The 26,642-nt window shown below is 37.6% G+C and overlaps 1 protein-coding gene across 1 annotated transcript in view; it reads right to left on the bottom strand.

The window, feature by feature from the left end:
- Positions 1-447: 447 nt before the first annotated feature.
- Positions 448-26,642, bottom strand: part of NGLY1 (N-glycanase 1) — a 27,082-nt gene continuing 887 nt past the window's right edge. The window contains exons 3-13 of the mRNA XM_010183249.1: positions 25,367-25,481; positions 21,749-21,991; positions 17,910-18,069; positions 14,437-14,659; positions 13,629-13,750; positions 13,066-13,211; positions 12,771-12,881; positions 6,389-6,553; positions 4,912-5,100; positions 1,610-1,787; positions 448-623 (exon numbers count right to left, since the gene is read on the bottom strand). Of these exons, the coding sequence (XP_010181551.1) occupies positions 448-623; positions 1,610-1,787; positions 4,912-5,100; positions 6,389-6,553; positions 12,771-12,881; positions 13,066-13,211; positions 13,629-13,750; positions 14,437-14,659; positions 17,910-18,069; positions 21,749-21,991; positions 25,367-25,481 (1,828 nt within the window). The remainder of the gene's footprint in view (positions 624-1,609; positions 1,788-4,911; positions 5,101-6,388; positions 6,554-12,770; positions 12,882-13,065; positions 13,212-13,628; positions 13,751-14,436; positions 14,660-17,909; positions 18,070-21,748; positions 21,992-25,366; positions 25,482-26,642) is intronic.

The following is a 26,642-nucleotide window of genomic DNA, read 5'->3' as shown; positions in this document are numbered from 1 at the left end:
AAAATGTCTAAGTCTTCTATTATTCTTTAAAATATCTTAAAATCATCACAAGCATCTACTGTAATTGGAAAACAGAATTCAAACTGTTTTTCCAAGGAGTAGTAGACTATAAAAACAAAAACCCAGTAAGCCAATCCCAAATCTTCCAATTAAAATCAATCACGTTTTGCTTCCTAAAAACCATTTCCTTTTCATCATAAAGTTTAGGAAAAAGGTATTTAATAGTTCAATGCCTTAATTTTGGTGTTTGCTTTTAAAGCAAAGAGGTTTTCATTGCGATGTTTACCTATTCAATACACGTGCAGTTTCAAGTTGGTTAAATGGAAGCAGTGAAACAGGAAATAAGCTGCCAGTAGGATGAACAGGAACTGCCAACCAAATCTTTGTGTTGTACCCATGGTGCACCATCTTCAAGGAATCCAAAAAACATCTCCTCGGTTCAGGTTTTCAGAGGTCACTGAATTTTATAATTATCTCCAAGCAATTTTCTCCACATCCCGTTGAGCTCTCTCGAAACAGCTGTGTGTGTTGCCATGCAGTTTCACCATCCCCTCCATTTAGAACTGCTTCCAACATAACTTCCGTTGCACCAGAAAAATCTGAATAGGAGCAAAGATTTTTATCTGTTGGAGTAAAAGAGACACAATTCAGTAAGCCAGTGCTCCAGGCAGCATATAATGCTAGAATGCATGTTAAAAATGGTAACTTGTAGTGAATGTTAAAGGATCTCAGTTGCAACTACTCAAATTCATCTGTCAACCAGTGGCAGAAAAAAAAAAAAGCTGCAAATTTTTAGTTATTTTTTGTTTAGTGCTCATGCTTAAAGGATCTAGTCAAGATAGAAGCATCTATCCTTCCTAGTAAAACACATGAGTATCTTGTATCCACTCTGTATTCTTGTTAACTGTGGGTAGTTAGGGCCTGGCGGCCGGAAGATATCACGCTGTACGGAAAGTATAGGGCCCCTCTCCTAATAGCCAATAGCGTTTAATTTACGACGTAAGCAGGCGGATGTGACGTTGTAAACTCAGGCTATAAAACGCCGTGTCACCTATCAATAAACGCCATTTGCTGTCCACCACATTGGTGTCTGTAAGCTGATGGTCCGCGCAGACCCAAAGGTGGGGTCGCTGAGCTGTTCCTGAACCAGGTCGCTACGCCTCTGAAGGCAACAGTTAACCCTGCTGTGCTGCATATAGGGCTGTGTATATTAATAAAACTGAGGTTTGTCCCATTTTTGATTAAGTGCACGGTATTTTCTTGACCTTGCTAAGAAAAATTGAGCTGGAAAAGTCAAAATGCGTTTGCATTTAATTTTTGCTATTTGCACAGAGCTCTCTCCATAAAAAATATTTATTTCTAGTTACACCAATATATTATATAATTCATTATTTAAATTCTGCACTTACCTCCTACCAGAGCAACTTCTGCTGTTGGAGAGCAAAGTCTCCACTTTATTCTTCCACTGTGAAATGTCTGACTGCTTGTCCTAACTGAAATGTTATCTATTTTTAGACCGACTGACTTGCATTCAAACTTCCAGCTGATGGAAGCAGAGGATGATCCCTCTTATATATTATATAATTCATTATTTAAATTCTGCACTTACCTCCTACCAGAGCAACTTCTGCTGTTGGAGAGCAAAGTCTCCACTTTATTCTTCCACTGTGAAATGTCTGACTGCTTGTCCTAACTGAAATGTTATCTATTTTTAGACCGACTGACTTGCATTCAAACTTCCAGCTGATGGAAGCAGAGGATGATCCCTCTTTTCGGGCTAAATAAACCTAAATGGAAGAAGACATAGTTGGCGTGTCAAAAACTGAGATAATCAACACACATCTGATTAATTTTTGTAACAAGGACATAAAACCTTACAACAATACACTTGCTTTCTTTATGAAGCCTCTGAACCTTTAAAACTGTACACAGTACAATTTTATATACAATCTAATTTTGAATAATTAAGTCTATTCCACAGTTAGGAAATTGCACGTGTTCATAGTCCTTCACTAGGGAACACTAATCTATTTCAACATGCTTGGTAAAGTTCAAGTCACAAAAATATCTAGGTTTATTATTTTTAACAAAGCAGACTTCTGTTTTTTATATAAATGCACAGACCCACACAGAGCTTCATTTCGGTTTTTCAGTATTGCTGATGAAGAAACCTGTGTAATCAGTATTGTGGGATTCTTCAGATGTGGCTGCTGGCTGCACTTGATGTGTCTTGGTTAAAGCAAATCATACATGCTAGCCGTATTACCATTATTTGAGCTGTCAGAGGTTGGCATAATTTAATTTAGTCCCAATGCTGTTCTAAACTTCACCTGGCTGAACAGTCAAGCTCACATGTTAACATTCATTAAAGTTACTGTGAACTCTCATAAGAACTTTGTAATAAGTGTCCGATGATCTTTTCAAGTCTAGTATCTATTATCAGTAAACCAAGATAACAGACATTATCAATTAAAGAGTCAAAACTGCCACAATCCATTCAGAATCCTTCATTAAGAAAACGTACAAAATTCTGTCACATCCAGGCTTCTGATTAATGTCACACTGAATGAACTTAGATAAATGTTCAGTTTCTGTTATAAAACAGAATTTTAGTGCAACTATGCACCAGACACAAAAATGTTAATTCTCATGTTTAAGAAAGCTAGAACAGCCCAAAGGTGCAAGGTGTCACACCGAAGATCACTTGTGAAAATGTAACAATTTAACCTGCTTTCATGCGAGTATAATCTTAATGTTCATGAAGTGCTGATCTCCATACAACTTTACTAAGTCCCTCAACTAGTTCTAACCATATTTGAGTAAGGAAGCCAAAACACTCCATTCATTACTACTTGGTTGAGATGCACTAAATATAGGCTTTTAGGGATAAAAATAAAACATTAGCTTGTCTCATCGTCCATTATAACATCTAAGCATTTAATCAGAACACCAGAAGTTAATTTCCTATTGTGTCTTTTTGACTGTCTCCTAACTTTCATATCTGGATACTCCTTTTCCAGTATTATCTGAAAAAAGTCTGAATTTAGTAGAAAAAAAGCAGCCTCATTTAAATTCTCTTCCACAGGAAGCATTCTTCTGGAAAACAAGCTTTAAGAAACCCATGGATTTCAGATTTACAAATTCTTACATTCTTATTATCACCTACTGTGGTCTGCTTGTTTGAGCCCTAGATGCCAAGTTATCTTTGCATAATCTGATTATATTTGCGTTTTGTACCATAAAGTAAAGTGAAACTGAATAGCAAGAAAATACACAAATACGATGGAGATGGCTACTATCAGATTGGCCAAGATTATAATCTATCTGAGTAATTTTGATCAACAACATTGCAAAGACAGAACACATAACTGATGGCTCTTTTCTGTTACTCCTGGGCTAATACCTATAGTTACCTTTACTGTGGCTTTTACATTTGAATTCCTTTCCATTCATCACATACTAAATGATAAAGAAAGTATTTCTGTGGAGGCTTCTTTGGCTGTTAAATTTCTTGGACAGCCACTGAATCAAACTGCAAATCCATACCTTGCAGATCTACTAGTTGATACAAAAAGAACATGGAAACTCCAAACAACCTTCCCCTCTGCTGTCTCCTATAATACAAACAACCCCTAACAAAAAGTTATTTCAGATTCATACTCAGGATGCTATTCCTGTAGAACTAACATGCCTTACCCACAAGCCTGAGATATTCTTGGATCTGTAGCTCCTAATTTCTCAAGGACACCCTCTCATCCTTTATCTAAAAAAACTGAGGCGCTGTTGAATAGAAGGGTAAAGTCTTTCTGCCTGGTCTTATAGACTGGTCTCTCCCTGTTTTGTCTGATTAGCAAAGCTGAGCAGAACAGCAGACTTATAATTGGTTTCAGAGCAAAGACAGTATGACAAGTGAAGTTGACTGATCATTGCAGAGTTGAAGGTATAATGTGCTATCAGATTTATACCAGACCCTAGAGAAGCAGAGTAAAGTTGTCCCTCATTATGAGTTTTTGTTACTTCTCTTTTCCCATTAGCCTATCCTTTTGTAACATCTTTTGTATTATTCTCCAGTTTCTTCCCTTATTCCTTCTCTTTTATGCTGAATAACATCTCCAAGCCATTTCTGCACAGAATTTTGCAAGTTAGTTATGTACAGACCCAGCAGAGAAAACCTCAGAAGACTTAGCTCCAGTTTTCATCAGTGGGAAATTCAGCGAGCTATTGTCTAAGCTAGAAGAACGTTTGGCAAGAGACCTTTCATGCTCCTAAAATGACAGGGGAACAGAGCAATAACATGCTATAGTCCCTGACCGGAATGCTCAGCTCCACAGTTGGTAGCTGTTGCGTGAAAAGCTGTTTGCTAGGAAATGACCCCTTCCCATCTTAAAGGCATCAGTTCTCTTAGAGCTTATGACTCTTCTGCTGCTCAGCTTCATGACACATAGGAAGGATTCTGGGCAGGGTATACAATAATGTAGATAACTGACAGGGTTTTGCCCTCTTGCAGATGGAACTGTAATATTTAGGATGACAATTTCTTCCTTTGGCTGTGTATCAAAGAGATACTATACACTACATTCTCAATTTTTTTTTTTTTTGAGGGAAGTACTGCTATTTAATAAAACAGTATTGTGTGCTCGCCCAAAAGGACTAAGAAATCATTTTTTTAAAATTTGGTGCTTTAGCAAGGATTTTATCTGCAGAGAATTCAGTAATCCTTTCTGAAAGACAAGCTAAATTTATTTCCAATTTCTTAAATCTTACCTGAATCTTAACAGTAACATTTAGTAACATCTGCTAAATTTTATGGGCAACAAGAGAGGTTCTGATGCCAAACATGGCATTTCTGTTTTATTTGAGTTATAATACAGTCACAGTAGATTTTACACTTTTAATAACTGTTATCCTTACCATTTTCCAATCTGTTTCAACCTTTCTGCAAACAGACTCTGCCTTCCAAACACCTGTTTCCCAGCCAGTTATCCTTTCATTATTATTGGAAATCCGTGTATAACTATCTTCCACTATATTATAGGTGAGGTGGAAGAGTTTAGATGTCTTCTCTTTTTCAGAGGGAACAAAAATTACTTCTTCTCTTTTCTGAAAAAGGCAAAAAACAGAAGCACCTTCATTCCCCAATACATTCCAGTAAGACTATGGTACTTTTAAACAACATGCCATGGTTTCCCAATTCAGTTTCACTTCCAACTGAAAAAAGAAATGCCATTTTTAAGAGGGGTCATGGAAAAAAGCATTTCTTGCAAAACCTAAGTTTTAAATGTTTCCTACAATAGACCTGCATGTTTTCCAGATAGGAGCAGTAATTTTATTTCTAATAAGTTAATGTAATTACTTTAGAAGTAAATGATGAACAAAATCACATAAAATTAGCAAATTTAAGTAAGAGACTAATGTTAGGAGTAGAAAATTTATACTTTGAGTATATTTCTTGTATGACCAATAAGTAAATGGTTATTTTGAATATCAAATGTAATTCTGTGACTATCATACAGGTGCTTGTGTATGACAGTTTACAAATCAACTTCAAAAAACTTAAGGTACAAACTTCGTAACTTCCCAGTGTTATTTTTTTTTAGATTTGTTGTTTTTCTCATGAGTTTCAGCAAAATAGAAATTAAAACTTATAAACTATGGAGAACTGAAATAAACACTTAGTTTCTCTAACTTAATCCTATGAAACTCAATTTACACCTAACTGGTTCTAAGATTGTCAATCATTTCATATGACAGGACCACTACAAAACTGATGTAACGACTGATGGAGTAAGTCATACCTTTGCATGCTGGCTCAAGCTAAATATGGTTCTGAGAAAATGTATCTTAGCATAAAATAATTAAAAATAAAGTATTGTTTTTGGAAATAGTCAAAAAGATTTATATGAAAATCAACTGAGCTTATTATTTAAGAGATCTTTCCATTTACACAATCCTAATTACTGCCACACTGTTTTATTAGCAAAAATAGTTGGTCAAACCTACTTCCAGGCTTTAACCAGTAGTAACTAATAATACAAACAGACATTTTTTTAGAAGTTTCTACCTTAAACTTTCTAGTTCTGTCACACTGTAACTAATTAACAGGGAAAAAAGTTAGGTTTTTTTAAATTAACTTATTAAAGCAACATACACTTTAGATCAAGAATTCCCAAACATTTTTAGAATCAATGGACCACCATCAATCCTCAAAAATTACTTGTAGTCCTCTACTGCATTCACATCAAACTTGCACCTCATGTTTTTGCAAGTTTCACTGTTTGAAGTAAATCTGCAGGCTACCTACCATGAAGTGCTATTCCTCTGCAGACCATAATCATAGAACCTCTAGTTAGCTACCTCTAAGATGGTCACCAGTGCAAAAGTTAAATACCTCTGGACCAATTTCACCTCTGGCTACTCGCCAAGCCATTGAACCTGATGTCCTTCCACCATATTCTCCGGGTTTAGGTGTTTTAGGAGAAATAAATTCAACAAGCTCCACAATTGTTCTTTCCAAGAGCTCTCTCTTTCTATTTTCTGACATAGATCGTTGTCTCTGAAAATACATATAAGAAACAAAGAAAAAAAGTCAGAAAATTAGTATTTTAAATTCTGCTCTAGACTGACAACAATGGGGAAAAAAGAACTGAAAAAACAGACTAACATTTAAAGAATACACTGTCACAAACACCAATCTTATACAACAGGTGCAAATATAAAAGTCTTAACTACATGGTTATTCAACAGCAGTGCTTCTTCTGTGATCTTTCATGTACTATGTAGATTTCTTTTAAAATAAGGTTTGTGTTATGTTTATAATACATTTACTTGGATGATTAAAAACTTGCATAACATATTTTATAGCTGTTCTTGATATTATTTGCAGGAAAGTGAAAGCAAGCATAGTTTTTCATCTCTAAGGTGGAGTGATTTGGTTGGCAATAGTCTTGGTTTTGTGATTAAGTCCAAACAAAAGATTCAGCTGGTCTCTGAAAGAGTTATTTCACAGTGACTGATTCTATCACAAATAAACAAACAATTATATTTATATTTTTGCAGACATAAGAAAACTAGGAAAAATGTATTATTTACAATTCCAGGTAAATTAGTGGAAAAGAGAAAGAATTACATAAAATCCTTTCTTTGCCCACAGGAAATAAACTATGGACAATTTTTTGGTACACGAGAAAAAAATTAATTGAGAGGCTGGGGTTTTCCTTAACTGTGGATACACCCACACAGGGTTGGAAAATTAAGTTAAGCATTGAAGATGTAAATGATTACACATAATCCTTTTTTTTCTGCTTTGGTGAACACCCAAGGCACGCTTGCTCAGCCCACTAGGACTTGAAACTTCAAGCCAGTAAGTATTCCAATTATCTCAAAAGCAGTCCTGACTCTAGAAAGTTTTGCTATTAGGGAATCAGAATAGAGGCAGTTGAAGGGCTTTTGTTCCAGACACAATGTTTAACTGGATAAAGGAAAGTAAATACAGGGAAATTATGAAAAACAGTTCCAGCTGGACAAATTCCAGCTGCCAAATGCCAATTCTAACACAGCAAAGGGGAAATACACCTCTACTTGTGTTGATGGGTGACAAGCAGTGATTCCAGCAGTTCCTCATGAAAGATCAGGCCTTCCTGAATCTAACGGTTGCATGGGCACTTTGGATATCCATATGCAGTTCTACAGATCTCACTCCAGCTCAGAAGAGGTTTGATATGGCTTACCTTAAGTTAGCAATATTAATCTACAACTTTCTTTGAGCCATGGGAAACCCGTTGTCATGGGTCATTACCACTAAAATTAGTGATGCCAAACTGAGAATTGGTTGCCCTTGCTCTGCAGCTGTTTTAACAGTACCTGAAAAAACAACTGTTAAAGAACAGGGATTCAATACAAAAGGGGTATTTCAGAAGACTGTCCTCCTCTATGTATAATACAAAAAATTAGTAAGCTCCTCAACCATAGAGAATACAAGTATGCTAATTTTTGTCATCTCCCCATACTCCCATTAGACTCCCACATATAAATGCTGACAGCATGTAAGACGTGCATAACGCTCAAGACTGCAGAGATCAACACTGCCTGTGCTGGGAAAACCTATAACTACATTTCCTACAAATTACATTGGCATAAGTAGCATCCAAGAACTCCATTATCAACTGTCAAGGCTCAAACTTCCTGCTTTTGTTTTTTTCTTAAGGTATTACCCTCTACATACATGCTCAGGCCCCACTTTTCTTTGGCAGACAGAGGGAATAGTAAGGAAGAGGGGTTGTGAACTGCAGCTTTAAAATCAGTTCTGCATCACATGCAAGTTATGCTGTAGATGTTCCCTGAAGGACTGTGTTTTGGGAGATAGATAATTGGATCCACTGCTGGGTAAGTAACAGATAATTTGAGGGCAGAAATTGAATTTCAGACCTTTAAACAAGGAATTCTGGTTCATCTCACAATCACCACAAGATGGTTGCATCTTGTAATTCAATGTAAATTACTACTTTTATTTTTAAGTACTGACCTAGCTGTAGCTATAACCACTCACAATCACTACCAAAAAATGGATCCTGGAGAAAATTAAAAATAATTTGTTTCCCTGCCCCACCATCCAATTTCCAATGAAGGCAGTGAAAGTTCAGGGTCCTCTCCTGCCTTTCTATAGAGGTAACATACAATGGACTGGAAAAGGGTAGTGCCCATACAAAGCAGGTGAAGAAAAACTTTGTAGCCTGGATTCTATATGGTACTATAGCATAACATCAGATTGTTGGTAATCCACGGGCTATACACCCGTTGAGGAACGCCTGACTCAGAACACACAGTATTTTTGAGAAGTGAAATAGTGTACTGTAGATTAAGTTATCTTTGCATCTTCCGTTTAACAGTGACAATCACTCAACATCCTTTGAACTGTTGTGTTGTCTCTGCTTGGTCTCTAAACAGACAAACATGCAGAGAAATAATGATCAGAGTTGCAGCTCTTTATGGAGGAAAGCACAATAATGAACTCTTAATTTCACAAACACTGCAGTATAGGTGATAATGCAAACTGCATACTTTGCTTCTCTTTAGTTGTAACTTAGAAGAACTGAGCTTGAAAGATGCAGTGTTGGAGCTTTGCAACAAAAGAAAAAGACTATAATCAGTCCTAGTAGGGAACCAGTCTCCAGGAGATGAGGGGAAAAGGGAAAGTTAGTGGAGGCCTCTGCCTGCATCAGTTATCTGCTGAATAGGCTGCAGTGAAGGAAACAGCACACTAGCTGAAATGGAGACTTGTGACTGAGCGGCGTAATGGAAACTTGCTAAAAAATGCCTTGGTAGTTCTAGTGGTGAGCTGCCCTGTCCCTTTACTGACGGCAGAAGCTGCTGAATACAACACAGATCTTCAGATAGCAACTTTTTAATGGCCCTTTGATTCCCAATACATTGCCACCCAACTATGAACTTTAGGAAATGCCCTTGGACTAGGACAAAGGTATGAATGAACTGTGTTTTTAGCAATCCGATGGAAAACTGTCTCTTAAGTCCCTGAAGTGTAATTATAACAGACAAAAAAGGAAAAAAGGAGTAAGAACGGTTACTTACAGGGATCAAATTTATTAATTTATTGAATTATTAATTTAAATTATTAAATATTTATTAAATTTATTAAATTAACCAAACTTTTTCTGAAGTTTATTAAATTAACCAAACTTTTTTCTGGGCAAAAGGAAATGTGAGAGAAGGCGAGTAGGAGTATCATGCAGCTTTATAGAAGAGTAAGATGTTGTTCCTCAGGATAAAATATCATCAAGAAGACTGATAAGGTGTTTTAACAGAATCACCTGACAGCTTTAACTCTGGAAAGCAGTAGGAAAAGCGTGCAGCACAGAAGAAATAGCTGGGATTTTCCACTAGATGAAGGAAGATAGGAGAAATACATAGGATATAGGATAAATTCTCATTAACAGTAATTGCATTTTTTTTAATAGGACACACATGTCTTGAAATGTAACTAACTTCATTTTCAACCAAAAATTCATTATGTAATTTGACAGCTGACAGTTTAAGCTTGTTTTAGAAAAAGAAAGTACAAGATTTCATTAACATTTATTTGGCATTGATTTCAAAATGGAAGATTGAAAGGAACATTTTCATCATATTTTGCTGTATTACTTGTGAAAAGGAAAAATACTGTATATGCTCATAAAAAACTATATGATGTGCATGGTGAAGATGCCTGAAAACTATGGCAGAGTCAGAATTGGTTTGCTAAATTTCACTCTGGAGATTCTGATGTTTAATATACACCATGGTCAGGAAGGCCAATCGAAAATAAAGGCACTGATCTACTCCAACCAGCGTTTAACGACATGAGAGACTGCTGATAATCTTAACATATCAAAATTGAGCACTGAAAACTATTTAAAACAGCTTGGATGTGTTAGAAAGCTTGATATTTGGATATCAAAGTGAGATGAATATTTTTTGAGCTCATAAAAACATTGACATCCGCAATTCTCTCTTGAGATGTGAAGGAAATGATCCATTTTTGAAACATGACAACAGAATGACAGATGGATCATCTACAAGAACGATGAAAGAAGATGATCATGGAGTAAGCGCAATGAACCAGCTCAAAGCACTTGAAAAGCAGATATGCACCAAAGGAAGGTTATGCTGTCAGTCCGGTGGGATTTCAGAGGTATTGTGTATTTTGCATTGCTTCCAAGGAACCAAACTATTAATTTGGATGTGTACTGTTGTCAACTGGATAAATTAAATTATGTCATCAAAGAGAAACATCCAGTACTGATGAATCACAGAGGTGTTGTGTTTCTCCATAATGCTAGACAACATGCAAGTTTGGTCATTTGTCAAAAATGGTTACAGCATGGATGGGATGTGTTACCACATGCCCCATATTCACCAGACCTGGCACCACCAGACTACCATTTGTTTTGTTCTTTACAAAACACCTTGAATGGCAAAACCTTCACTGCTGATGAGGATATCAAATTGTTCTTAGAACTGTTTTTTTGCCAAAAAAAGATAAGAACTTGAGTGCGGAATCATGAAGCGGCCTGAAAGATGGCAAAAGATAATTGAACAAAATGGACAATATATCGTTTATTACAGTTTTTTATTTCCCATGAAAAATTCATCTTTCACTTACCCAGAAAAAAACCCCCACCACAATTACTTTTTGGAAAACCTAAAGTAACATGACCAAAATGCCTGTTCGTTCTGATTGAAAAGTGCTCTTGTCAACTCAGAAGCTGCACAGTCCTGCAAAGTAGGTGGAAAAAAATATGGAACAGGCCAGCAGACCAACATGCAGCACCACCTGTTAAGAGATGGCAATGCACATTTTTGCTGGAGATCTCTGGACTTCTGCAAGTGAAAAAGAGCACAATTCTATGGTGACATCATTGATGTGAGAAAGAGATTAGGCAAGCCAGCCCATCAGTCAGTTACCTATGCTTTCCTGATTCCATCAATCTTGTCAAAGTAATTTTTCAACTTACTAGCACCTCATTTCCAATGTTATCTCTTCCTAAAGACAACTGGTGGAGAAGAGTCTGGTGACTGGTTTCTATTGCCAGTAGATCAGAAGAAAGGCCCTTCAGATCAGTTTTGCAGCCAGCAAGGGTTCAATGCTCAGAAAGGACACCATTAAATTCCTGCTACCCCACATAAAGCGCATGCATCCCTCAGTTTGAACTTCTGAACCTTTATATAACTCTTTTTATTTTGCTTCTCTGTGGTCAGCCTTCTCAGTGCTCCATGCCGCTATGTGACTCTAACTTTTCATTACTGATAAAAGATTTGAGTCCAGAGCTTGAAATCACAAGTCCAGCCCAATTTTTCACACTCTTAGTGTGTGGCTACAACCCTCTACCTAGCAGGCCTCTAAAAAGGCATAATCTGTTTATTAAGCCATCAGCTATATACAAGCACAGGAACTAAAGCCTCTATGCACAGGAATTAGCCCTGGAAGGAAGTGGGAACAAAACAGAACCTTACAAGTGGTTCAAGGTTTTGTGGTATTCTGGTAAATCGAGTCAAGAAGAATTCATCCTGTCCCAAGTAAGGCATGGAGAAAGCTTAGCAGAGAGGTGCCAAGAGCACTCCGGTTCTGCAATTATGACATGCAGGTGCAAATGACTCCATGCATTTTGGAGATGTTAGGCATGAACAGTTTATGAGGCTCTGGAGCCAAAGCTCTACTAATGGTACCAACACTTCTTGAAAGTCTTGGAAACAGCCTGTGATTCATTCCTCCTGCTTTCTAGAGCTAGTAAAAAGTCACAGGGAAAAAAAACCTAGGACATATAACTATAAATACTACTGTTTTCAAGTTATAACATTACTGACATAGAAAATGTTCAGCTGCCCTCAAGGAGCCCTAATATTTACAAAGCAGTTGTAGTTTACTCACAACATCTGCTAATGCACAAGTCTATTCCAAAGAAATAAAACACACACAGTATATACACAGTATATATTTTATACACACACACAGCATATACACACAAATTTGGTTATGCAAGAGATCATAATCCCTTTACATACCATTCTTTATCTTATTTCACGTAAATTCAGTACTGTGACTGATTATTCTATAGTCAGTGTAAAATGAGGTCTCTATAGTTAGTAGCATTTTATATTCCATAGTGCATGGACATTCCTATCAGGTTACCAAATGCATTCCTTTGTTCAAGGACTCTGCATTCTAGAAAGACACCTATGTTTCACTTAAAAAAATCCATGTAAGAAAAGCTACATACCGTTCTATTTAGTGCATTAATTGTTTCACGTAGTGTAGCTTCACTGAGTGCTGTTCTTCTAGAGAGTACTTCTTCATGCTTACAGCTGTATCTCCAGGTGACATCAACAACCTCAAGCACAAGTTGAAGAAGAAAATAAAGCAACCAAAAATTGCCATGTATCTTGTTTCACTTAAAGAAGTTAGCTAATCAAAGTATGTTCTTCTATAATAACCCTGGAAATCACACTAAGATGGAATACATCACATACTTGCCTCAAAGAAACTTTGTTTTTTATTAACATCATTATTCCTACCTCATCTTTGGAGAAGGCAATTATGTAGGAGAGCTTCTTTCCCCATCCAGCTTCATAGAGAAGAGGTTTATCACAGACATTTTCACAGGGATCACAGTGGAGCCATCTTTTCTGAGATGAAGAATAGACTTCAGTCCACACGTGATCTATATAACAAAGGCCAAGAATAAACAATGAATTTGAAGTACAGATCTTCTCTTCTAATATTGTAGAATATTGTATATTTTCCTGATTTATTAAATGAAGGAACGGGTGGAAGAACATGTTTTCTCTTCATCAACATTCAGGGAAGTTACCAAAGCTTTCTCTTTCTATTTTAGGATTATAGTCCCATAGATTCAAGTAAAGATTGTATCATTCTGAAGTCATTTATTTAACCTTACTTGCAGAACTATATGTGCCCTCATTGGGAGGGACAGGAAATTGAATTTATATTGTCTTTGTTAGCTGAACTGCATAACTATATGATGCCTGATGGCTAATATAATCTGATAACCAAAAAATATATAACCTCATTTTGTGCAGGTTAGTATTAACATTAAAATATTCCAGAATACCAATACCTGTATAGTCCCAGATGTATCTGGCTTCAAACCCTACAGCTCTGCAACACAGTGTAAAACAGTTAGCCCACTCGCCACAGCGCCCACATCTGGTTTCCAGAAGTTTTTCAGGGTTGTCATACCTACAAGAGAAAAACAAAACCAAACCAGAATAACTGAAAACACTTTTCACCTTTCAAAATCTTTACATCACAACTGTCCTTGTGAGGTTTTAACAGATTTCAGCGCCGTTCAGTCCACAGAAGGTAATGGAAATCATTGCTGTACTGCACAAAACAAGTGCAAGCAGAATGCTACTGCTACTTTGACTCACATGACTCCATCACATGTTTATAGCAGCACTGAAATGAACCTGTTTTTTAGCTTTCAAAACCTACTTAGACTTCATCTTAAAATATGATTTTTATATGCAGGTCCTTTTGATAGATAGCAAAAAATATTTAAAAAATTGGGTATTTTCTCTTTTGCTATAGACTAAGCGAAAGCACTACCCTTTGTGATTTCCCATGGTGAAAGTTTTCCCTGAAATAACAAACCTATGTACATACTATGCCAGTATTAATGTATTTTATTTAGAAGTTGTACTTTATCAAATTAACTGTAAAAAAAGTGAGAAGAAAATCAGGCAAGTATTCAGAACAAGGCCACATAAAAGCAAGCAACACACTATTTTAAAAAATCTTTAATCTACCATCCTATCACATTACTTAAAATGGCTTCTCTAATCTTTAAACCAACACCTTATCACTTGTTCCCAAAAGGCACAAATACAAAATTGTTTCTTGAAAGACAATCTTTGCATGCTCACCTTGGGAATCTATTAGAGAACTGACACTGTTTGCAGTAATGATTTTCCACTCGACCGGCATTCCACCTGAGCTCATCATCAGTAGGCAACAAGTAGTCACTTTTAGGCTCTGTCTGCCCACCACACCTGCTACAAGGAAGGTTATTTACCCAATGAAAAAAGTCCTTCTTAAACCAATCCAAGAGCTCCAACAATAAGAAGTCCTCTTCATTCACATGTGCACCTGTAAAATTTACACAACACACAGGTCAAATGGAGAAATAATTTAGTTGATTTATGTAGATACTGGAAAGTTCATCATCTTTTGGCCATTGTTATATTTTAGAAGTCTCATTCTAAAAAAAGCTTCATCTATTACTTAAGCACACACAGTAAAGAAAATCTAAATTCTCAAGAGTGAACAACAAACTGTACATGGAAAGAGAAACCCATACTTCTAAAGACTACAGCTACAGTGAGAGTAAGAAATTGATCAGAAAACCAAGTCAGATATACAGTGAAGCCCAGTGAAGTTCCTCATGCCCCTCACATTCTTCCAGGGCTTCAGAAGAAAGTATTAATTCTTTTTCTGCTCCTAAACAGTCCTTTCCTATTCTCAGCTATTAAACTAGGAAAACCAATTTTTTTTCATTTCAAAATCCCAAAGAACCAGACACTGACAGCAATCTAGACAACCAGGTGAAATATGAACACTTTTTACAAACTCAGCTTAATTATTGTAGAACACACACATATACCATGCAAACAAGCCAAGACTGCTTATAAATTCAGCAAATAAACACCTTTATCAGTTTACCCAAGCTACACGCAGGATGTCTTCATTTTTCTACTCTAGCAGATTTCGCCACGTTAGACCAGTGGACTCTTCTGGCCCATTTTCCCCATGTTCACAACAGGCACTACAATCTACTCACACACTGTCACTACTATTCCACCACCTGGAAATAGCTCCACTTTACCAATTAACAAATTTAGAAATCCAGTCTTCCAAAAGAGATCCATCCCTTCTAACTCCTTAGAGTCTTTAAAAGTATATTCTGCTCCAGTGCCTAGAGACTCTTCCTTCTCAGACTCATAAACACTCAAATAAGTCCTTCTATTAACTCCATCATCTAGGCCACACTGCAATTACAGATATTAATACCTGGTTATTTTATGTACTACAGTTTGCTTGTACTCACAGTGCAGACAGGTCTGACTAATGAATATAAAGCTACAAAAAGAATTTATAAAAATGCTGTTTAAAGGAAGTTGCATCAAATTTGTGCACTAGCTCCTTTTTCAGTATGGCAAAGATAAACTAGGTAAGATGTGTGTTTTACTTAATTAAGCTCAATTCACATCTTCCTTTGAAGCTGTAGTCGTCTTTGGTGCAAAAGACTCTCTGGAGGCCCTAGCTCTGTTAAGCACACATTCCCAAGACCATGAAGTGCATGGGAAAAGATCACCTGTTAACCAAAGCAAAAACATCTGACCTAATAGTAGCAAAATTTCTATTTTTACTTATTATATGTGAGAAACATTTGTGCTGGAACACTCAGACAAGGTGTTGCTGCTTATAGAAGTGATATGCTTGTATATTCAAACTTTCTGCTAAAAACTGAATAACAAGATTTTAAACACAGGCCATGTTATCCAGGAAAAGAGAGTAACATTCAAACCAGAGCCCATCTATTAAAATATGGCTGCTATTACATGAATATTATTCTCTTGGTTTGCAAAATAAATCCTTCATGGAAACATTGCATAGAAAGAATTATAAATGTGATTTATTTAAACAGAAAACAGTTGGTTTTGGCTGCACAACTCATCTAATGGAAAGTGAAAAAAGTGAAACAGTAAAAAACCCCTGTACTTCTGATCAAATGACCATAATCTTCCTAGCCTTTATGAGCCAAAAATGCCTACTATGCATTCTAAGGGAAGTCCTAAAAACAAGTGTCTCCCAGCACTAAGCAGTTATTTCCACAGGTGACAGTTTTAATACAGCAATACAGACAAACCAAAGAAGACTGAAGAGCCAATTACCCACGTATCTCATACACAGCCCAGTCCCAAAGGAAAGTTTCTATAAAACTCTATAAAAATGCTTTCAAATTATCACACTACAGAACACCGGAGCTCCATCCTGTCTCCTTAATTTGTATCTAAATTAAGGTCTGGAAGCCATTCTGACTAGACCAGTCTGATGGCTTGGGAAGCAGCACCTGGAAACACCACTCTCCTCCTTCCTTCCCCTTTTTAAAAATGTGCACAGCAGAATTAGAGCAGAGTCTAAGAGCTATCCTTGTCTTTATTTTCCTTTTTAAAGGAATTTAAATAGTTTTCATTTATTACTGCTAAGTCTCTCTTCCCCATTGCATTCTCCTATGCTGCTGAAAGAGAATGATTTGTACTTGTTTCTGTGGTTTCCTACTTCCCTGTACAGCTGCATGAAAGATAAAAATTACTAAGAAAATCCATTGTCAGAAAGCTCACGAATGACAAATGCACAATTACATATTCATGTGTGGCTGTATGAGATGACACAAAGTTATAAAAAAAGGTGAGAAGATCTAATTTTTGGTTTGCAAATTGACAGCGCTCCCATCAAGTTAGCACAACTGCTTCAAACAGTCTTCTATCAAAGATTCACAGTGAAAAGGATTTTTTGGTTTAAATGTGTTTTTGGAATGGTATTTTAAAAAAATATTTATCTTGTACAAGTAAAATTTCACTATACTGTTGAAATAAATCTAAGACTTTCACCTGAAAATAGAAATACGTCATTTTTAACTGACAGACTTTCCACATTCAAAACAAACTTGCATTTATGAAGAAAATATAAATTTTATCCACTGACGACACCAATACTTATGCCTATATTTCACATCTAGCTCCAAGAGGATGGCATGTGAAAAAAAAAAAAATCATTTAAGCTTTAGCAAGAAAGATGATTCTTTGTATCAGGTTGTGTCTTAGAAAGGTCTCATGCAAAAACTCACCAATAATATACCTTTAAAAGAAAAAGCAGAATTTTGAAATTTTATTCTGAATTTGGAATTTTAGTATGTACAGGAAAATTGCACTTTTAACAATTTCAAAACAATGTCTACTTAAAGAACCTCCCCTCCTCTTGTTGTAGCTATTTCTCTCTAGATACAAGGAATATAACAGTACATGCTCACCCCATTTGTTTCTCCAGCATTGTTTACTACTAATTTAGAAACTAAAAGTTCAAAATTTCTATGTGAAACCAGTAGGTGCATGACAAACTGAAAAAAAGAAAGAAAACAACTGAAGTAAGGAGAGAGGAGAGTAGAAAATTTGAAAATTTGAAAATTAGGAAGAATGTAACTAACTTAGAGACAGCATTTGGAACCTGCAGACATATGATTGAATCCACACACCTAAACCATAGTAGATACATGCATCATCCAGATGGCTGAAAGAATATTTCTAGTTTCATATACATTATAACTTGGTAGGATTACCTTTGTCCAGTCTTGTAGCTTGTGCTAGCTTTTTCTGAGCCTTCCCTTTCAATTGCTGGAGGGGAATTGAAGCTAGTGCTTTCCGCTGAAGAGAAGGATTCTCATACATCAATACGAGATGCTCAAATTTTGTTTGAAGTGTTTTCAAGATACTTGCAGCCTGCGAAAGGATTTTCAGTCACAAGATGATTTATGAACTTCTACCTTAAGCCAGAAGAACCAAGCTCTATTTTAGTTTAAATCAGTCAGAATTCTATACTCATAGCTACATTATATGCAAAATGTTTATTTGTAAAGATATCAATAAAAATTGCAGACACCAGCACCCAAACTGTAAAGCCAGCCTTGTCATCCTTAAGCATTCTGAATGGCGTTCTGAGTGAAAAGTGTACTGATTCAGGGAGAAAACCGGTTTAAGACACCTCTGATGGTAAAGTTTTTCACTTGCTCCTTGCCCCCCCATTTCTTTTGGGCAACTTTTACTTGAAATCCACAAAAGAACCTGCAATTCATTCAATTTCCTGGACTTTGCTGCACCAGTTCACAAAACTCTATTTTTGGTGAATTCTTCTTTTCTATTTCTTATACACGAATGCTGCTAGTCTATTTCTACTTCCTTCTCTTATAGACCAACTCTGATACAGATTTGAATACACAGCCCTGTGACTATATACTCAGCAGGGTATTTCACTAGAAATCAAATATAAGAACTAGGCTTCAATCAGTTATCTCAAGAGTCACTTAGTTGCAACTACATGTTGCACGCAATAGAGTACACACATATCTACTAAAATAGCTAAAGTTAATAATAGTCAAGTTAGTAGCTGAGCAAACTCTTTACTCCTTTTTCAAGGGGGATATCACAGAAACTTAAGTGGGATTTTAAGAGTCTGGCATATTTTGGGGAGAAGCCTGTGGCACTGCTAAATTACCTTTTCTCTACTGGTACATCATGCTTCAGTCTTCAGCCTGTTAGCTACCATCTTGGTTTCATCAAAAATCCCACACTTTTCTGAGATGCTAGCAGGAAATGCAATATAATACACAGATGTGAGAATTCCTTAGAAGATAAATTCTTCCAAAGGGGCATTTAAACTAGGAGTGATTATTTTGATGCTGGACAGTACTACAGGACCAGTTCTTACTTTTCATAACTGCTGAAACAGAGCAGAACTGGTTTTGCTCTTCCTGGAGCTCATCAGCTGTAGGTAACTGGTTTAATATCATAAACCAAGTTCGCTTTAACGTAAGTTTAAAGAACAGAAATAAGGGAAGTTAGACTTCCAATGGCTTACAGATCTTCATGTTCTGTCAGCTTCCTGTAAGCAGCACAGGAGAAAGTCTCTCAGATTTCTTGACAATTCAGATTTTCCTATTGGCAACCACCCCCAGTGTTACAGTAGAGCTTAACTGGTTTCATAGAAGCCACTGTAAACCAACTAAGTCTTATGTAAACATCTAAAAGTGTGGTGAACCTCACTGCAAATCTGAGCTTGGATACTACTTTCCTCCTCTAATCACTATGTTATCCAGGAAGGGATCAGAATCCATCCTCCAGAGCTTTCTTTTCTCCAAGTCAATACCTTATGATAAGAAACACAAAAAAGACACAGATGAGGCAAAATAATAATGGGTTAGGTCCCTCGAACTGTGTCATTTAGGAAAATCCCCATGCTGTCTCAAGTAAGCCACTTTTCCCTGTGCTTACCAGGACTCCCATTAATCACAGGTGTAATGCATAAGCAAGAAATAAAAATGCTTGCACTATAAAAAAACACTAAGTCTGACATCTGACAGCAGCACATACAACAATAATACAACTATGCCTCTGCAGTATACTCACTGAAAAACATAACATCTACTCCTGTGCAAGTAAAATGACCAAGTCATAGCCAGAAGATACTTCATGGACTTCCTTCCAATCAACCCAGACTATGCAGACCAAATTTAATGGCTCCGAGAGCAACCAGTATAATACACTGAAGAGATCAGCTGAAATACAGCATTTTAATAGAGTCCCAACACTGCACTAGCATTGTCTCTAAATTGTAGTGTTTGGTCCCACCACTCATGTTGAATCTCAAGAAACACAGAAAAGTAACAGTTGCAGAGAAATGGATCCACAACTCTCATGGCAAGCCTAAGTCAGGGCAGGATAACTACAAATGAGAAGGATTAACTTCAGAATGCATTGTGTCAACCTGAAATCTGCAACTTCTTTTCATTGCAAGATCAACACAACTTTTAAACCTTTAAAGCTTCTGGTAGTAAGCAATATTGCAGCAAGTCACTCTAGAGGTTTCATAACCACTTCCAACCACCATTGCAGAAGTAAAAAATTGCTGAAAGAGTAAAACACAAGAAGCAGAGAGGAGACAAAACCACACAAAATAACACCCCCAAATTCAAATTAACCCAGTCAGTATATTTTAGAGACAATGACTAGTATGCTAACATAATTATATTAAATGGCTCAATATTCAAGTGCCTACAACAGTTCCTGCCCCAAAGGATATTATGGATTATGATGGGTCACTGAGTGCTCTCTATCCCCAAATCACTTCAATTGATGCTTTGCCGTTTCTCTTGCACTGATCTTAGGTAGGTATTGGGAAGAAATAGTATGTCATAGTTTGTTATCCAACAATATACTGATATCATTTAAAAGATACAAACTCTGTTTAAGGATGTATAAGAAGGTGAATCCTTCCAGAAAGAAAGATTACACTAACTTCAAGACCAAAGTGACGCTGGTTCTAAGGGGAAAAACTCTTTAGAAAGTTAAACCAAACCATCCTTCAAACTTTCAAAAGGCATAACTTCACAGAATCACATAATGGTAGGGGTTGTAAGAGACTTCTGAAGATCATCTAGTCCAAACTCCCCACTAGAGCAGGATCACCTACAGAAGATCACATAGGAGCACGTCCAAGAAGGTTTTGAATGTCTCCAAAAGAGACTCCACAACCTCTCTGAGGAGCCTGTTCCAGTGCTCTGTTAACCTCACAGTAAAGAAGGTTTTCCATATGTTTAAGTTGAACCTCCTGTGTACTAGTTTGAGACCATTGCCCTTTGTCCTGTTGCTGGGTGAAAAAAAAATAAATATATTTTTCAAAGTTGCATGAGGTGTTAAAGAGTCTTCTCCCATCAGACAAAATAACATCAGATTAAAGGACTCTGCCTTTCCGCATCTCAACCTCTTGAACAAGGGAAACACAGCTTAAATAACTACAGTTTTGTACTTGCCTGGCTCAATTTCTGTCTCTCACAACAGTCACATGTGAAAATAAGAAAGCCCTCCTCACAGGCTACACATACAGGTCATAATGCATGAACTGAGATTCCAACAATTTTAAGCACTACTGATATGCTCCTGTTCTTTTGCTGGCACTCAAATACCAAACACAGTATAGAGTCTTAGTCTTAGCTTCCACCCTGCCCTTTGTTCCCCCACATTATTGTTCCCTTTCAATACAAATCAGCTTTTTCCTGCCCCATGACACCCTGATCAATAAAACATTCACAGACATCTTTAACAAAATCCCATGCTAATACTCTATTTATGGCATGTTTCATGTTGAAATTGCATGGAGACCAAAGAAAACACTCAAAAACTTCAGAAACTGTTAAAAAAAATCCTCCAGTTCAACCTCCTGCTCAAAGCAGGGTTAACTATAAGGTCAGACCGAGTTGCTCAGGGCTTTATCCAGTCAGGTCTTGAAAACGCCCACATATGGAGATTATACAGCCTCTCTGAGCAACTTGTCCCAATAGTTAACTCCTCTTTAATCTTTATAGTCAAGATTAGTGTGCCTACAAAGTTTACAGGTTATAATTACCATTTCAAGAGACTGCACAAGCGATGTTTCTGGTTGCTGATGGGCAGGAGCAAGAACAGAGTTAACAGGTCTTGAAGGCTGATGTGCAACTGTCTGAGTGCTGGCCACAGCTTCAGAGGATCCTGGTCTGGGAGTCTGATTTGACTCATTCAGTCTGCTACTTCTCTCTCCAGCAATTAAGTCTCTGATTTTACGTAGCTGCTCAATTGAAGCTTCCTTAGGGAAAACCAGGTGAGTTTCTCCCTGAAATTTAGACAAATTAATTCAGCAGTTAACACAGGTCTAAGCCAGTCAGCAGTTTGTATCTATTGCTAACAGTTGTATCATTTACTGGAAGTTAACACACTAAGGCTTGGCAGGATTCAGCTTTCAGATTAGGTCACTTACAGCAGAAGCTTATAGGCCCCTCCCAGCAGAAGCTATTAGATCACAGACCAACAGTCAGCCTAGAGAAAAAAGGACTCATAACAACATGCTTTTGTTAGTGACTTATTTTACAGAGCCACACACGGACAACACAATTATAGTTTGACAGAAAAAGCAGCAAAAACAAAAGTGAACAACAAATGCTCAGTTCTCACAGTACAGCAGCAAAATACTAGATGACACGGGAGGATAGCCAATGCTGGGGAAGAAGCTGCTAGAATAGCATCTGCTTGGAATTCTCTTCTATTAGGTTTTGTAAATTTCCAGATAGGAAATATTCTTCTTATTGAGACCTGTACCCAGCTTGACTTTTGGGTTCTTATTTCTGATTGCAACGCGATTACTGGTAACATAACAAAATATTAATAATCATAATAGAAGCAAACACCAGTGTACTTAACATGAAGAAATTGGGTTACAAAAGACACGAATATCCTGAAGCATTCATATTTTAAGAGTTTCAGTTTCTATCACTGCAGCAGTTCTATTTATTAAACTGCGTAATTTACTTATCCACAGTTACCTTAGGTCACCTATCACTGCAGATGCAGTGCTTCACTTTAACACTTAGAATCACCACAAAACTATATGAAATGTATCAATCCAGCATAAGACTCCCCAGTTTTAAATTGAGGAGGCTAGCTTACCAAGTAGAGACAAAAGAAGGAACAATTTTAGTTATTGCAGTTGAAGAGAAGTTTGTGACCTTCAGCCTCAATTGACACAATAACCGTAAGACTGACCTAACATGCTCTTAAAGATCTGACAGAAGTGTGAGTGGCACTTCGTAACAGGTTTAAAATGACTATTTTATTACTGCTTGAGTGCTTCACTAGCTACACTGACTACTTCTTGCTAAAACACATCATTAAAAGTCATCTCCGGAGGACCAGCATGAGAATAAAATTGCAGACCCTTTCTCTGTCTGCAGTCACAATTTCTTTCAGCATACTTTTTGGTTTTTTTCCTCCTCAGATTAGGACAACTACACTGATTAACTTTACCCAGAGAGAAGGCAGAAGTCTCATGACAGCTGGACCTAAAAAGGTCAAGTGGCAGGTCCTGCACTTTGGTCACAACAAATCCATGCAACACTACAGGCTTGGGGAAGAGGAGTGGCTGGAATCACAGAATCACAGAACGTTAGGGATTGGAAGGGACCTCAAAAGATCATCTAGTCCAATCCCCCTGCCGGAGCAGGAACACCTAGATGATGTTACACAGGAAGGCGTCCAGGCGGGTTTTGAACGTCTCCAGAGAAGGAGACTCCACAACCTCTCTGAGCAGCCTGTTCCAGTGCTCTGTCACCCTCACTGAGAAGAAGTTTCTTCTCAAATTTAAGTGGAACCTCCTGTGTTCCAGCTTGTGTCCATTACCCCTTGTCTTATCATTGTTTGTCACTGAGAAGAGCCTGGCTCCATCCTTGTGACACTCACCCTTTATATATTTATAAACATGAATGAGGTCTCCCCTCAGTCTCCTCTTCTGCAAACTAAAGAGACCCAGCTCCCTCAGCCTTTCCACATAAGGGAGATGCTCCACTCCCTTAATCATCTTTGTAGCCTTACGCTGGACTCTCTCCAGCAGTTCCCTGTCCTTCTTGAACTGAGGGAATGCTGCCAGGCAGAAATGGACCTGGGGGTATTGGCTGGCAGTCAGCTGAACATGAGCCAGCAGTGTGCCCAAGTGGCCAAGGCAGCTAATAGCTAATGGCCTGTATCACAAGTAGCATGGCCAGCAGGGGTAGGGAAGTGATTGTGCCGCTGTACTCAGCACTGGTGAGGCCACACCTTGAATACTGTGTTCAGTTTTGGGCCCCTCACTACAAGATGGACATCAACATGCCAGAGCATGTCCAAAGAAGGACTCAGAGCACAAGTCTTACGAGGAGCAACTGAGGAAACTGGGGTAGTTTAGTCTGGAGAAAAGGAGGCTGAGGGGAGACCTTATCACTCTCTACAACTACCTGAAAGGAGACGGGAGAAGAGACCAACACCCACAAGTATCTAGTGATAGGACAAGAGGAAACAGCCTCACGTTGTGCCAGGGGAGGGTTAGATTGGATACTAGGAAAACTTTATTTACTGAAAGAGTGGTCAAGAATTGGAACAGGCTGCCCAAGGAGGTGGTTGAATCACTATCCCTGGAGGTGTTTAAAATACTTATAGACGTGGCTTAGGGACATGGCTTAGTGGGCATGGTGGTGTTGGGTTGATAGTTGGACTTGATGATCTTAGAGGTCTCTTCCGACTTTAATGATTCTATGATTCCAAATAATGTAAAGTACCCACCCATACAGATTAAAGCAAAGCTAGAGCAGGAGCTTTGCACAATTTAAACAAGAGTTGAGTTTTCACCCCAGCTCTCCTGCAATTACAAAGGCTGCTTCTAGCTTAACAAGCTTTGGCAGTTTAAGTTCCACCAAGACAGGGACCAGTAGTTATCTTTGAAATACATCTTCTTGACTGCAACAGAATTGATTCACTCAAGGCTATTTTAGGATGCAGTTTAATGACTGTTATAAATGGCTAAAAGTCCCACCCTCCCACTACTTCAATAGTCTGTTGCCCACCACTGCTATCATGACAACACTAGTACTTCTGCAGCTGCACTGTAAATTGGCTGAAAAAGATTTCTGGTTTTTGTTTGTTCCGGAGGATTAAACTTAATCAGATCAGCTTCCCTTATCTAACTCACTATGAGGCCACACAAGCCCTACTGATAGTAGAAACAAGCAGCAGAAGAGGGGGATCTTTTTTTTCCCCCTTCCAAATTATGGTTTCAACACAGATTTACAGTATGGATGCTATGATCTGATGATGCAGTCTGATGACCACCTAACAGTGAGCTGCTACTAAGAGAAGGTGTTTTCACACTGTTTTGTTCACATTTCCTTTGCGCCAGCACGGATACACAGCTGATCATTAAGTAAACTGGTAGTGCGCCTGAAGAGTGGCAAGTCAAACTTAACACAGAGCAGGTCAGCTCTAGCTGATTTCTGAAGTAGCCTCATCTACATTTTCTGTTGGTTAATTGCAGATATTTGCAAATAAGTATTAAAAAAAAAAATCAAGAAAAAAGCAACTGGCTTAAAATCTAGTGCCTTTCAACTGGGAAAGGACAAAAAAATCCAATTTCAAATTTTAGTGTGTAAACTGATGAAGACATCAGAAAATACTAAATTATACTCACCTCTTGAAACCCCATCTCAAACAAACATTCAACTGCTCCTCTGACAGGCAACAGCCTTGTAGAAAATGCTGGATTTCCAATCCGAATTAATCTATATTTTTCTTCATAAGGATTCCTGGAGAAATTGGAAGTTTTAATTATGTTTGCAAATTAAGTAAACACTTAAAAGCTGAGTAACTGCACTAAGCAGCATTAGACATCCATAAGATATTTTTTTCAAGTTTAGTTTCATTTATACCATGTAGACAGAATGTGAAACCCATCTAAAACTTTGACTTAATGTCCTTCCACATTTAACTTTATGAGTTACAAGATTGGTTCCAAATTTTAGTTTGCAGCTTAAGTTCATCAATACAGGTTTTACAATCCTAGCCAGCAGGCCTTAGTCTGCAGTGACACTTAAAGACAATTTCATATCCCTTTCTACCTGGCAGCACTGTAATTGAACTCTTCAGCTCCATACTGGATAGTTTTAGGCCCAACTACAGAAGCTATTCTAAACTTCTTGGTATATGGGTTAAACTACTGTGTGCTCTTTGCTTCTTGAAGGGCTACCTCTCAGTTCCTCTTTCCTCTTATCTCCTCTAAACCTTCTTAAAGGAGTCAGCCTAGGACCCGCTGTTCCCTGTCACACAGTACAGTTCATGCAAGTGGTTGACAAACCAGATATAGACAGGGAGGGGCAACTTGAACATCTTGAGTTGCTGGAAAACATCAAGGTCAATCACACATGCTGGTGTGTGTATATATACTCTAGAGTCACCTTGCAAAAATGCAACTATTATTAACTCTTGATACCAATCTTACCGAGTCAGAAGAGAAAGGCAACAGAAAAATCAAGTTACCATTCTAGCATTACTTGTTACGCATCCACTAACTTTTTTTAGGTGGTTAAATACTTGCAGAATCAGGGCAAATGCAGGCTTACTCATTCAATGCAAAAAACAAGCCCTCAAAGAAAACAACCAGCAACAAAGAAATAAAAACCTGAGCCACTTCACACTTATGTGAAAAGCAACCTTATTTTCAAATGATGTCAAAAAGCAAGGAGATTAACTCCGATATTACATAACAACCAAAACCATTCTGTGACTCTATAACGAAACCGAATCATATGGCTCATCTGTGAGACGGTCAGTCTATAAACCCAGACATGAATGGAGTCCTTCATGATAAATCGCTTTGGGAGCTGCCTTAGCAACCCCGCAGGAATCGTTAAATTTACAAGTTGAATCTTGTTTCCCCACAGACGCCCCCGTCAAAGCACTGGGCCTGC

This window comes from Mesitornis unicolor, unplaced genomic scaffold (assembly GCF_000695765.1).
Source record: "Mesitornis unicolor isolate BGI_N332 unplaced genomic scaffold, ASM69576v1 scaffold15714, whole genome shotgun sequence".
Lineage (NCBI taxonomy): Eukaryota > Metazoa > Chordata > Aves > Mesitornithiformes > Mesitornithidae > Mesitornis > Mesitornis unicolor.
The sequence above is the reverse complement of the archived record's forward strand: the minus strand, read 5'-3'. Positions and strand labels throughout refer to the sequence as shown.